Source organism: Mytilus californianus, unplaced genomic scaffold (genome assembly GCF_021869535.1).
Source record: "Mytilus californianus isolate M0D057914Y unplaced genomic scaffold, xbMytCali1.0.p SCAF_4, whole genome shotgun sequence".
NCBI classification, from domain to species: Eukaryota; Metazoa; Mollusca; class Bivalvia; order Mytilida; family Mytilidae; genus Mytilus; species Mytilus californianus.
In genome coordinates, this window is record NW_026262690.1 from 36,318,263 (window position 1) to 36,332,977 (window position 14,715).

General features: G+C 32.2%; 2 protein-coding genes across 2 annotated transcripts; one reads left to right on the forward strand and one right to left on the reverse strand.

Annotated features, from left to right (window-relative positions):
• Positions 1–217: 217 nt before the first annotated feature.
• LOC127737971 (NPC intracellular cholesterol transporter 2-like) lies at positions 218–8,149 on the reverse strand. The gene is made up of 4 exons (XM_052248939.1): positions 8,056–8,149; positions 3,699–3,812; positions 2,809–2,978; positions 218–398 (listed from the first exon to the last, which is right to left on the reverse strand). Exons 1-4 carry the CDS (start codon positions 8,135–8,137, stop codon positions 312–314), a joined length of 453 nt encoding a protein of 150 aa, XP_052104899.1. The 5' UTR covers positions 8,138–8,149; the 3' UTR covers positions 218–311.
• A 3,228-nt stretch (positions 8,150–11,377) lies between these two features.
• Positions 11,378–14,343, forward strand: LOC127736921 (ecdysteroid-regulated 16 kDa protein-like). Its single transcript, XM_052247487.1, has 4 exons — positions 11,378–11,606; positions 11,909–12,016; positions 12,644–12,813; positions 14,050–14,343. Exons 1-4 carry the CDS (start codon positions 11,516–11,518, stop codon positions 14,134–14,136), a joined length of 456 nt encoding a protein of 151 aa, XP_052103447.1. The 5' UTR covers positions 11,378–11,515; the 3' UTR covers positions 14,137–14,343.
• The last annotated feature ends 372 nt before the right edge of the window (positions 14,344–14,715 follow it).

The following is a 14,715-nucleotide window of genomic DNA, read 5'->3' on the forward strand; positions in this document are numbered from 1 at the left end:
TTTTTTTTCCATTCGTTCCCTTGGTTAATAAAGCCTAACGTTTGATTTTGTCAGTTTTTATGGACTTCTCCTTTTTGAATTTACCTTGGAGTTCGGTATTTTGTTTATATTTTTTTTTTATTTTAGAACAAAGGATTGAAAAGCATGCTTCCGATAGACACAACAATGAAAATACTTAGTTAAATAAAATGAACGTTTCTTTGTATTTCTACTCTCAGAATTTTAAAGTTTTATTTCGTTTAGAACAATAAGTATGTGATATTGTATGTAAGAACATAATATGTTATCAGGCAATGCATTCAAATATTAAACTAGTCTGTTATTTCAGCAGGAACTTGGACACAAACAAGAAATTTGCCATCATCTGATGTCAATTCTACATCTACCACTAGGCGGAGCTGAAACAAAATATCAACAAAATATATAACTATTCACATGCTATTTAATAGTTTGATGTTAAATATCGACTCGATCAAATATTACAGAATATCCCTAGTTAATAGAAATGCATCATTAAATACAAGCGATTTACCATGAACAATATCTCTCAGCAGTTCAATCTTTTGATGGGATCCTACATACATTAACATAAATGGACACTAGATTTAAACACGTAATGAAGGGGAATCTGTTAATATTTGTATAGTCAACCCTTCTTTTTAATCTCGATCCGTTGACTAACAAAAGGTACATAATTTAGAAAATATGGCTTATTTATTAAATGTAATTGGCCTTTGAACTAGCTTTCATTAACTGCGGGTATTCCTGAATCGATACTTAGTGTCTCTTGACCTTTTTGTATTCGTTTTTGTTCTAAGTACCGATCTAATGAGACAACTGATATTTTCAGTATGTTCTTATGTTGTGTCATTACTGCACTGTCCCATATTCTTTTATGTTCCTATTCAAATCAAAAAACCTTTAATGAATTGGTTTTCGTTTGTTGCAATATGCCATAAAGGTTTTTCGTTTTACTGTTGTAGTATATGTCCGGCCGTTGGCTTTCTCTTGAATTGTTTCACATTTTCCAAGCCGACGGCCTTTATATTATACGATATGATTTTGCTTATTGTTGAAGTCACGTACGATGACACATTGTACAATAGTTATCCTTTGGTCTTGAATGGCTACTTGTATGATTGGTAATCATACAACATCTCCTTATTTCTATACCTTAGAAATCAGTACAAGAAAGGCACAGCTCAATAATTTACTTATAATATATAATCAGCGCCAAAACAATAATAAACAATTTTACAACTCGCATTTCCTAAGACAAGCTCAAATTAATTAACGTGGCGATTTAAATTCATGCTGTCCTGCATTCTTATATCGGTCGCTGTACTTAAGGGCATATGATACAGGTTTGATCCCCAGGTGAATTTTTGACGAAAGTTTGCATACAAGCTATTTTTTCACCTAGTCAATTCAAATATGTAATAAAAAATATACCTTCATGTGCTACTTTAAGAAATAAATGGGGTTGAAATTTCAGACATTTACTGGAAATTTCGGTTTCTTAAACATTTCTATCCTTTGGAAAGACATACATAACTTTTTTGTTTCAAAAGATAACACAAGCGGATTTTTGTAAAAGCATCTGGAATATCTTCTCTACATAAGTGTGCTTTGAATTTGTGTAACAATTCTTTGGAAATTATTAATTTTTATCACATTTTCTTGATTTTGGTCAAAGAACGGTATTTTTTTATGTATACTTATCTAATTTGAAAACATTTCATCGGTGATTTGTTCATAAAAATTGGAACAAAGAATCTTCATACATAATCAAGCCAAATTTCATTTTTAAAGAGGGGTCCATGAACTTGATTTCAAGTTAAATCAATCTGAATGATAAAAATCAGTCGAAAATGCATCTTTTCACGATATGTCACAGTTTGACGTCGTGAAAAATAACATTTTACGTTAGCAACATCATTACCTCCCCTATAACTGAATCGTAAGACCTTAAGAGTAGATCATTGCATATACTTGTAGCAACATTATAAACAATTCATAGACACGAACAAACTATTTATACAGAATTTCAATGCAGAAAATTTTTGTTTTAGTGGTTCAACGACTGAACAACAATAGTTTTTTTTCTAAACTTCTTTCAATAAATCTTTAAAGCCAAAAGGAAATAATTTGAAGAACAATTCTAAACTCATGAGCTTTATACAAAAATGTATCTGCTTTAAAACATCGAAATGTGTGCGTATCTGCAATAAAAGTGACCGAGACACACTGACAAAAGCAGAAATCATAAACTCGTAATTCACAGCTCGAAGGACCGTTTTGTAGATCCCATATTTGGTAATGTATGGAAACCATGGCAACGGCAACCCGTGTATCAGTCTAACACTTTATTTCAAACAAGTTTGACATTTGAGTATAAAGTATCAAGTTTCATTGCAATTTGAGGTCCTCACTTTCCAACCCTATATCAGAAAATGTGTTGCTTACAGAGAATGACTCTTAAAATAATAGCGAGTTAAAACTTGGCAATAAAATTTAACATTTCATCAAGATACCTTTCACGCCTATATCATTAGTGTGATTTTGCTTGAATATTCTATTATATAAATATCTTTTTTATTGATTATTTCTCATAAATAAACAAAAAAAATTATTTTATGTGAAGTATCTTCAGCGATTTGAAGTCGTTTTTCTTCTGTCTCTCTCACGGTTTTTACATATAATTGTTCCTGGTCCAACCCCTCTGGTATTGGATAAACGTCTCTCAATTATTAAAAACCAATCCACGCCCGGGCGTACTGGTCATAGCTAAAAGAATACATTCCCTACCTTTGGATATGCTGGTTGAACATAAACTATAGCTGTGAACGTTGTTGCTTGTCCCTGACTAATAGGACAAGTAATGTCGTTTTTACAAGCATCTACTTTTGTTTGAAAAGGTGTCTTTATTCCAGCAATTATGCCGTAAAGATTTAATGTTGCTCCTTTTGAGGCTTCGGCTGAAACGATTTTTTAAACATAATTATGCATACAAATACCCCGGAAAATGATTAAGCATAACATCCCTTTAATAAACAAGGACAGTTGTCCACGGAAGTTTGCATGCTGCTTGTACAGAATAAAAAAAAAACATGCAATGATGTATACATTTACCTTAAACGCCAAGATACATATGTATAACTAATGCATAATAAGTGTTTGCGCATTTCGAACTAGCATAGTTTGTCGTTAGGTTAAACAATTACTACAGTGCTTCATTACAATCGTGTACCTAAAAACTTATAACTTGGTTTATCAGATACTTGTAGGCATGAAATACACGTTGATTTTCAGGTTTTTTTAATGTTTGAACTCTTCTTTAATTTGTTAAAGATTATCATTTGATTCTGTAAAATAATCATAAACAATAAAACACTCTATAAAAAAGGAAAATGACAAGCCGTATAAGTAATCATTTGATAGTATTTAAATGACTATTATATATAGAGACTACAAAGAATTTTCAGATGGCATATTCTTAAACTAATATGGACTAATAAAATTCTATTAGATTAATTTCTTTTCTGTTTTAGTAAGCCTTTCTTGAAATTTCAGAATGTACGGAGTTGATATTTGTATGAATATTTGTGTAATAATTAGTTACAATAAAATAAATTTATAAAATTCATAAACATCTCGATGAAACTTTGCAATAGCTTGGATGTTCATTTAAAACTTACATGGTGTCAGTTTAACAACCAATGTAACATTTGTTCCCTTCTTAAACGGACATGGAACTGTATTCTGAGGACAATCTGAAACATCTACACTTGCAAGGGTACCTGCATTCGTTCCTAAAACAAGAAAGAAATAACATAAATGTTTGATTGCTTCTAGGCTCCTAACACTTTAATGTATGTGTTTTATTTTCAATATACCTGTTTCTCAAATCCTTTATAGTAACTGTTTGCTTTTAAGAAATTTTGGCGAATCCGAAGATAAATCAAATAAAGTACGAAGGTGAAGAGCATTGAGGACCCAAATTCCGAAAGGCTTTGCTAAATACAGCTAAGATTATCTATTCCTTGGTAGTTCGAAAAATTCAAAGTTTTGTAAAATGGGCGCTGAATGCGACATTTTACTTTTGAGTGCATTATTCTCCAGTCATCTGAACCATGCATTTGTCTGTAACTATATTATCGTAAAAATACAGATTTCGGCCATAGTTGGTCCGCCTCTGATCGATCCGTGGTTTGTATCAACTTTTCAATGGTAGACGAAGGAAACTTTACAAAAATAAACAACCTTTGACGAGCCAATTGGAAAGGAATTATGACGTGTTTAATGCAATTAATGGATCAAGCGTTAACTTAATGCCATTATAATCATGTTGTAATAAAGTAAAGAAAATCAGAATCTTTTCACGCACGCTCGCGTTACGTGTAGGAAATACTTCGATTTGTTTGCGGACATAGTTTTTTCGAAATAACATACGACCAGTATACAAATTCAATGGGCCAAGTTCTCAATTTTATATCACACAACTGGTACGTTAACAAGTAGTGTACTCGTGATGGAGTTATAATTAAATGCAATTTCACAGTAAAACGTGTGAAGGTCCCGATTGAGGATTGTAGTATTTGTTTACCAAATGCTGTGGCAAAAACTGATGTGTTTCTAACTAAATACTGATATAATGTTTGTTTATTTGAATTTTCAATATATAATCAACAACTGACATAATGTAATATTTACAATCTAAAGAACGATAAAGAAGGATAAAAATTCCCTTTTGCATTCGGATTTCTACTTAGTTCATCTAACGTGAATTGAGTATTCAATCAGTAAACATGAATAATGCAAAATACATCAATATTTTTTATCAATATTTCTATGTTTGTTTATCAATATTTGTATGTTCGTTTATCAATATTTGTATGTTTGTCTGAATTTTTAAGTCAGTTGTGTTTGTATTTCTGTGATGTATATTTACCCAGTTTTTGGTTGCTGGATCCCAATTATTGTCTTGTTAACTAATTATGTATGTTTTGGTTGCTCATCCAGTTTTGCCAATCTAACGGAACTATAAACAACTGTCATACAATTGGGAGGATTAGCTAGCTATAAACCAGGTTTAACCCACCATTTTCTTCAGAAAATGTCTGTACAAAATCAGGAAAATTACAATTGTTTTTCATTCGTTCCGCTGGTTGATGTAGTCGAGCGTTTGATTTTGTCTAGTTTTGTGGACTTTTTGAATTTGCATTGGTATTTTTGTTAATACTTTTTTTTAATAATTATAAATTAACTGTTTACAAAACTTTAAATTTTTCAAAATAGTAAGAATTTTCGACCCCAAGAATAGATTCCCTTAGCTGTATTGACAAAACGTTTTGGAATTTTGGGTTCTCAATGCTCTTCAACTTCATACTTTATTTGGCTCTTTTTTTTAATTTTTTTTTTTTTTTACTTTTTTGATTCGAGCGTCACTGATGAGTCTTTTGTAGACGAACTGTGCGTCTGGCGTACAAAATCTTACGGAATATCTATTGTTCCGGCTATTAAACCAGTAAAATAGGTGAAATGCCTATTTTTCCGGCAATCCGTTAGCGCATGCCCAAATGTTTAATTCAGCAGCAGTGTCATGTGGCGCAGACAGTCACCCGGATGAGGTGTCGGAAATGCAAACGCGCGTATGCAATGGACGTTGTGAAAATTGGAGATCGTGTTTTATATTTAAAGATGTCATAAAGAGAATGACAGAGAATGTGATTGCTTTATAACAAATTTCTATGGGACAGACTCCAGAACAATAGCTTGTGCACGTAAACTGAAAGGAATAAAGCGTGTAATCAGACTGAAATTGATGATTTACCCCATTTCCTTTACCTGTATTGATGAAGGCAAAACACATAAATTAATTCACAGGAAAACGGCTAAATCAAATATACTAACTTGGCTGCATGATGTGTAAGTACTACTACAACGGAGATCTATTAACATGAACTGATATACCTGGGCTGGGAATAGTATTCCAGACTTGGGGTATAAAGTTAAACCCCCTTTTTTTCATTTTACTCTTTTTTGTTTATCTTCCCAATAAATATTTTTTTTTGCTATTATGGACACAGTCTTTTTACTTTGGGGGCAGTTTACATGTGCCTACCCTTTTCTCTCGTTTTCTATGTGTTAAAAAATCATTGAAAATTTTAAATAAAAATCGTGCAAAATCATTTGACGAATAAATTGGAACCAAACTTCCAGGAGAAGATAAATTGAGGATCTTCTTTAGGAATCATAGACGTTCGCGGATGCCATAAATCACTGGCCCGACTACTAACCTTGCGGGAAATTCATAGGTAGAACATAGAAGCAAGAACAAAGTCTGAATATGCTGTATGCTATGAAATAAATTCATTTGAATTTTGATTTGTTTTAGTTTTGCCAAGTAGCTTTAATTCAAAAGTGTCTTTGTTGTTTATCAATCGATTTTGTTAATATTCTTCTTTTCATCTCTTTTGGCAAGCTGCTTTTATTTAATGAGATTCGGCGTGTTCCAAAGAACAGCAAGTAAAAAAAAAATTTGGTATACCTGAGGATTTTATTCCCCTAGTTATTCTGTTGTTATTTTTGTTTTTATTACTAGTAGTACAATTTTCCAGAACGGTTTATCTTGAGTTTATAATCAGTAACGTCCGCGCGTAGAACTTGCAAAAATGAATAGTTCCAATTCTCAGTGTTTGCACGGGAGGAAATTTTTGCAAATGCATTCTCCACTGGATGCTACAATGACCACTGAACTAAAAACATATTTATTATTCATTGTTACGTATGGCCGCAAAAATAGCATAATAGCAGAGAAAAGCAAGAATAGACATGTTTGGCTATTTTTCCGGCTAGCCGGAAGAATAGCCACTGACAAAGTTTTTATATTGGTATCTATGATGAGTTTATTTAATGTTTTGAAACAGTTCACCGTTGTCTTTAACTGAATTGTTTCTAAATACAATAACCCCCCAAAAAATAGGATACCGGTATTCATAAAAGCAGAAGAGAAATCTACTTCGACCAATGTGGAATGAATCTAAGTCTAAAAAAAATCAGTCTCACTATAGCATAAAGGCAACTGCCCAATAAAATAGTAAAGGTTCTATATTGAGCAACTGAATATTCGTCACTTAACTTTTGTGATGTATAAGTACGTGGCTGTACAGTGTATACCTAATATAACAGATGAGACATGCAGTGGATACCTAATATAACAGATGAGACATGCAGTGGATACCTAATATAACAGATGAGACATGCAGTGGATACCTAATATAACAGATGAGACATGCAGTAGATAACCGTTCTTCTTTTTTTGTTTTTTTTATGAAATAATTTGATTAAAGGTTCCACGGATTTGCGAAATTTGTAATGTTTCAAATCATTCGATACCATTCAGTTATTCAGAATAGATCAAAAGGCTTCACTTGGGAATACAAAATATGGTCACCTGGACTATTGGGTTTTAAAACATATGTAAAGATGTACATCGGTTTGGATTTATATTATAAATACATTCACGTCCGTTCTGAATGGTGACGTTTCATTTGATGTCTCACAAAGAGCCTCGTGCTCTCTCTGCACGTGAAAAAAACCTTCCGATAAATTTTTAAGGGCGTCCTTTGATGACCTGATGAAGAAAGAAAAAGTTTCTGCCGCTATCTAATATATCTTTTCAAGCAACAGTTGAAAATTTCCACCTGAAGCATTTGGTAGATCCTTCGGGGATGTTCCAACATAATGAATTTATCGTAAATTTTAAAACTTGTAATCATCCATAATATTCCCGAAATTATTGACATTGGACGTTTAACAAATAACTGTAACAAATCAACCAATTAATTAATCATTTATTAAAAAAAAAAAAACTCTTTAATGCGTTGCGAAAGCAGTTTTGTTTCTCGAATAGTGGCCTCTAACATCGATTTAAGTTCTACAAATAAGAACTAATGCAACCTTAATTTGTTGGAGCTCTTCTAGTTATTAACTTGATTACGTTGCTGAAAAACAAAAATGACGTAAAAAAAGTTCCAAACAAAATGAACCTACCACAATCTTTGAATACTGTTGCAGAGCCTAACTGCAATGCTACAAAACACAGAATAACAACCACAATTTTGAGGGACATCATGACGATCTACTGGTCACACGGGAAAGGGAGAAGATAGATAAGAGTAATTATTACTAACCTTATCTATGTTTTCCATGCCATTGCGAAAGGTTGTCACATGTAACCAGTTCAAAAATGGTTCGATAACAAGTTTGACACGTACATAAAAGCATTCCTCGGCTGAAAATATCACCTCATATTGGAATATGCGTACATGTTTAAATATCCTATTCTAACTTTCATAAAAATGTAAACAAACTGGAAATTCTACGGCGATGAGAATATATGAATACACAAATTTGAAAATATCACGCCATTATATCATAGTTTCTTTCACTGATCACACCATATGTTTATCTATAGTACATTTGTATTATCTTACTTAATCTGGACCCGGGGACATATTTTGAAATATGAGGCGTTTATTTCGTTATCAAGCATATTTAGGAACTCATAAACTAATCTTATACAAACGAGTGTAAGTAATTTGTTAAGAAAGTTAACCAATGACTTATATCTAAAAACAAAGAGAAAGGAATTCACTTTAGAATATATACCCATTCAATTATCAATTACAATACATTGTATACTTTCGATATAATTACCTTCTGCATCTGAAATGACGATTTTACAGTTCTGGAATTAGAAAATTGTTGAATAAGTGCCACACATGTTAATTAAAGATTTGCTAATACCTTATTCACACGCATGCTACATTCAAATCTGATATTATGTATTATATAACAATAACAAAAAGAGTTAAATCTAATTACTGTGAACTATATAACTTCCAATTGTTTATTTCTTTATGACACGGGATATAAGCCAAAAAAAAAAAATTATCCGGTATCAATCATTCTGGTAAATCTGAATGTTGTGAAAACACACATTTTAGACTCCGATTTTTTTTCTTCAAATTATTCGTTCGGATTGCTAATAGAATTTACAAGCTCAGTATACAGAATATCAATAGTGCCTGACGTTTTACCTGAACACTTCTGTCGATAGCTTTTCATCCTTCAAAACAAACATGACGTAGATCTGTTTTAGAGTTTTTAGAATTTCATTTCAGTCTTTTCAACAGCACACTCATCATTCCAAAGTTTTGAAAGTTAATATTCCGGCAAGCTTTTTGGCTTATTCTAGGTTTATTACGGCAGCCGTTTTCGGATATTTAGCTGCTTTATGCATTCTGTTAAAAATCAACATTGCTGCATTCCGGGGATTATCGATCCCCTCAAAAAGGGCGGAAAAGTTCTAACACAGACTGTTGTAGTCTCCTTTTAAATAGAATATATGCCAATTTGGTATAGTGTAGATTTCAGTCATCAAAGTCATCAAAAGTTCATATACATTTTTTTCTCGTGTAGAGTTATTTGGCGGTAAATCAACCACACACATTTAAAATATATTGTAAGCACATAATTTGAATTTGAAAGTGTGTCCACAAATCCCCATCGATACGATCGTCCACAACCTGGAAATTAAATGCCTTATCTTTTAATTCATATTCCTACAAATCCACATTTAGCTATGCTTTTTATATTCATACGGACCTATCCACTAGTATCATTCCTCGTGAAGTCTTTTCGATCTTGTTCAATTCAACTCAGCTATATGCCCAATATTTCCAAATTACAATGTTTTGACCTCTGAACAGAATTACCTACTATCTGTTCTTTGTTGTTACTGATTGTCTCCGCTATGTAACGCATGTTAGTGTTCGGAATACGTTGAGCTTTAAGAACTGAATTTTCCACAAAAACATCTTCGAAATTTCTTATGTTTTAAAACCCTCTTTTAAAGCAATTTCTTTTTATCGTCATGATCATAAGTCGAGAATGCAATATTATAGCACCATTTCTCCCTCCTTATAACTCCTTTTCTTATCTGTGAATGTTGATTGAGTATCTCTGAACTAAAGTACACCTCGAATTAATTCATTTATTTAAAAAAAAAACACGACTATTTTACCATTTTTGTATTACGACACGACATTTATCTTCATTTTGATCTGTGTTCGACCTTTGTTTTGTTATGTCAGTATAAGACTTTCCGATATTAATGCTATTGGCAGTTTTTAATTCTACTTGAAACTATCTGAAGACTTAACCAAAGCCATTCATGGATGAAATGGAGGTCACGATGACCTTATTATACTTTATAAATCATAAAAATTATAAAATCATATTGATACTTTTTAATATCTCGACCATAAGGCCAATAATCTATTCATGGATAAATGGTCAAGATGAATTATTTTCGTGTGGACCTTCGTAAAAAAACATCATGCATTAATTGACATTAGAAAATTCCTAAAAGCAATAGATATCCCCTCTAGAACTTCTCTTGGCAAAGAGATTATTAGGTACGTATGCAGAAAATAACTGTAACCCCTCAACGTGTCTTTATAGGTTGCACTTTGTAAATACAGCTGTTTCTCAAACCACGCCTCTTTTGGGGAGATATTTAATATTCATAGGTATGTTAATTTGTTAACGTACTGGTTCCCATTGATGATCTCTGTGTTTCATCTCATCGAGACATCACTTGGGAATGTAACCAGTATTGAAAAACATGGTAGCAGCTAAATTTTAATTCTTAGGAGGTCCAAAAATGGAGGTAAGGGTAGTATAGAATTTTAGTATAAGTTTAAACTCTTAGAAGTTCAGGGCATATAAATGTTGAAAATATGCCGCACAGCCCTATATTTTGACCTTTGAATAAAATAGTAGTGCATATAAACTTTCCGTTCTGGGATATTATTTTTCACGAAACTTCATAGTAAAAGTGTCACAATTTTAGCCGCAAAGGGAGTTCCAATGGGAAATTGCATTGTCAGTATTTACAGAATTGCAACCTATACCTGTGTACGTTTCGAAAATTGTTCGCCAATTGCAGACTTTATGATAACATGTGGGTTTATTTGTGTGCAAGTCCATAATACTGACTTGCTATTTCATTGACGGTCTTCCTATGCCAAAATCTGGTTCAGGAATGTGGTGTTTTATTATTATTATCATCATTATTTTATTTTGTCTTTCAGTTGTCACAAGTACATCTACCTTGGCTGTGTGTGTGGTTTTTTTTTTATTTGTTGAATACATATTTCGAGTATATTTTTTTATTTGATATACATTTATAATTCTTTTACTTCAGATATGAACGATATCTATCTTTCATTAGATTTCTACATGGACAGTACTTTGTACCTTCTGTTTGACGTTTAGCCACAACATCAAAAGTAAAGACATCATTAACATCGCCTGATGGTTCGATTCATAAGGATTTGTAATCTCGTAATTTGATTCGACTAGTGAATGTCCAAAGACTAGTTTTTAATACTTGAAATGTATATAAATTAACATTATGTCTATTTTCTTGTAATAATTTGTGAAGATGGCATCGATTTTGCGAGTGTTTCTGCATATATGGTCCATATTAGCACAATTTATATTTGGTGCAGTTGGTACTGAATTCAAGGACTGCGGTATGTTAATTCTTCACTCTTTTATTGCATTACTTTTTCAATAAACTTATTCATTTTAATTTTGACATTGCTTTACAAGGTTCAATAATAATCACTAAGATAGAATATCATTTGAATTGCGTTCCAATGAAAATATAATTTATGACATTTTTTTTATTAAGAAAAGCTTTCGAATTATTACTTAATTCTTACTTGTCAGAATGATGACAAATAATGAAATAAGTTTGAAATTGCTTGGTATTGGTTCGATCTGTTTTTGATTTCTCAGGTATTAACTTGTGCATTGTAATATTATCTTAAAGGATCAAGTGCAGCAGTAATAAGTACTTTTGAAGTGTCTGATTGTCCTAAAGGCCCATGTCTATTTAAAAGGAATACAAATGTAACACTGACTGTTCAACTGACACCAAGTAAGTCAAAATATTCATTTCATCAGTTTTGTGAATTCTAAATATAAATGTGAATGTAGGTGGACACTATTTAGACCAAAAAAAAAACTACCTCGACCATTATTTTCACTTACGAACTCTTGACTGCCATTTGTTCTTTCAATTTCTGACGTATCATGAAAAAAGAGAAATGCGTAATAAACATTAAAAACTAGTCACACATGTACACCAAAATACTATCAAATACACCGAAATACGATCAAAAATGATTAAGCATATTTTAAACTTGAAAATGTCAGCTAGACATTTTAGCATTCTACAAAAATATACTTGAAATACGTATTTAAGTGTTTGCCGAGGAAATCCAAAGTCGTTTGGTAAGCCATGTAGATGATTATTGGTCTTTTCAATTTTAATGGACATATCGTCAAAATGACTTAATCTCTTAAATGAATAAATCTGGCTATCATGTTTGGATCATTTTTTTTTAAAAGTGTTCCATATATCTTTATACATCGTTTGCTTTTCAAACATTCGGCTCGAAAGTACAAATTCGTTATAAAGATTAATAATGAAAAGCACTTCTTGGAAAATTTCGTTAAAATGGACGACATTGTTTAATGAAAAATCGATTTATTTTTTTTCCAGATGAAAATATCAAAAGCGCCACTACAAATATATATGGATATATTGGTTCAATCAAAACGCCTTTTGTACTTCACAAGGATGCATGCGTTAATAGTATAACATGTCCCATTGCCAAAGGAGTACTAACAACTTTTACAGATACCATTTATGTTGAATCAGCGTATCCTAAGGTGAGTTATATTCTTAGAATCCCAAATACTATTTTTAATTAAAATGAACGACTCTTCCAGTAGAAGGTAATGTGAGGTGGCATATTTTTGTAAGGTGACTGAGTGTAAAACTATGGTCACGTTTCTTACGATCGGCCAGAAAAACCAGAAAAGGTGGGGAGTCCGCATGTTGCAAGGCAATATGGTCTACCCCCATCCAAATTGACGTTGTTTTTAAGTGGCAGTCCAAATTTGCCGCCCCTCATCGGTGTCTTCCGACCTTTGAAAAACATGCGTATTGTATTAGGTGTCATGAATATGCATGAAATAATTATAGACACTGGATGTTAAGCAATCAACATTCAATCTTTAGATTTATGTGCTTTAGTTAGATTCACGGAAATCATGAATATTGGCATCTGATAAAATATAATAAAACTACAGTTTATCATCAGTACATCTTCTAATGTATTTATTCGAACGCCAAGTGATGAGTCTTTAGTAGACGAAACGCATGTAAGGCGTACCAATTATAAGCCACATACAGCTTCTACTGTTATAAAGCTGTAAGGGAATTGGAATCGTCATGTAGAGAAAGCGTATTGTTATGCGTTTACTTTTCTACATTGGCTAGAGGTATAGGGGGAGGGTTGAGATCTCATAAACATGTTTAACCCCGCCGCATTTTTGCGCCTGTCCCAAGTCAGGAGCCTCTAGCCTTTGTTAGTCTTGTATTATTTTTAATTTTAGTTTCTTGTGTACAATTTGGAGTTTAGTATGGCGTTCATTATCACTGAACTAGTATATATATATTTGTTTAGGGGCCAGCTGAAGGACGCCTCCGGGTGCGGGAATTTCTCGCTGCATTGAAGACCTGTTGGTGACCTTCTGCTGTTGTCTGTTCTATGGTCGGGTTGTTGTCTCTTTGACACATTCCCCATTTCCATTCTCAATTTTATTTTAAAGGTTAAAGAATTTTAATTGACACGTGAATTCTACTTTGAAGAGAGGCTCTAAAAACCAAATATGATCTGAACTCTATACATAGGATATACTAGAACCTCATTTATAAATATTTGGTTATAATCTTCACACCCGCTGTCTGTTGTATAGTCATGTAACATGCTTTGTCATGAGGTATCGATTATACAAATTTTTGACACATCTTGAGCTTTTCTTGTCAATCTAATTCCAGAAATGTGCATTTTTGTTTTTTTGTTTTTGTAAATATAGCTTTTTTATTGATTTTGTTTTCAGATGCGTCTAGTTGCAGATTTAGAAGTAAAAACTGACAATGGGAAATTGTTGATCTGTTCCGAATTTCCAGCCGAAATAACGGACTAATAACAGACTAAAACAATTATATATTTTTACCTTTTTATATAATTATTGTAGAACAGATTACCAATTTCACTATAGAATATTTGCAGTGGTATATGTTGTTTCAGAATAAAAATATGTTGTTAAGAATGAAAATATACTAACTTTTTATGATATTACCATATATAATGGTTGAAAATAAACCATGTGAACGTAACTAAATGACCTAATGTTAAGAAACATCTAAAACCATAATATATAAAATTCTATTTCAACCTTAATTCTGGAATATTAATTTTGTTGCTAAATACACAACATATTGTAGTTTATAGTTTCTGGATGTGACATCTATCTGGAACATGCTGTACTGGAATTTAAAAAAGGTAAATGATTATTGTTGATCTCATTGCCAAGTTTGCAAACATTTATTGTTCCAACTTGAGAGTTGTTTAGCCATATTTTATCATATTTTTAAGCTTAAATCAGGCCGTTGGTTTTCACTTGTTAATTGTTTCTTATTGTCATGCCGGGGCCTGTATAGCTTACTAAGCAGTATGTGTTTGTTCATTGTTGAAGGCCGTGCAGTGTCCCAATAGTTTTTGG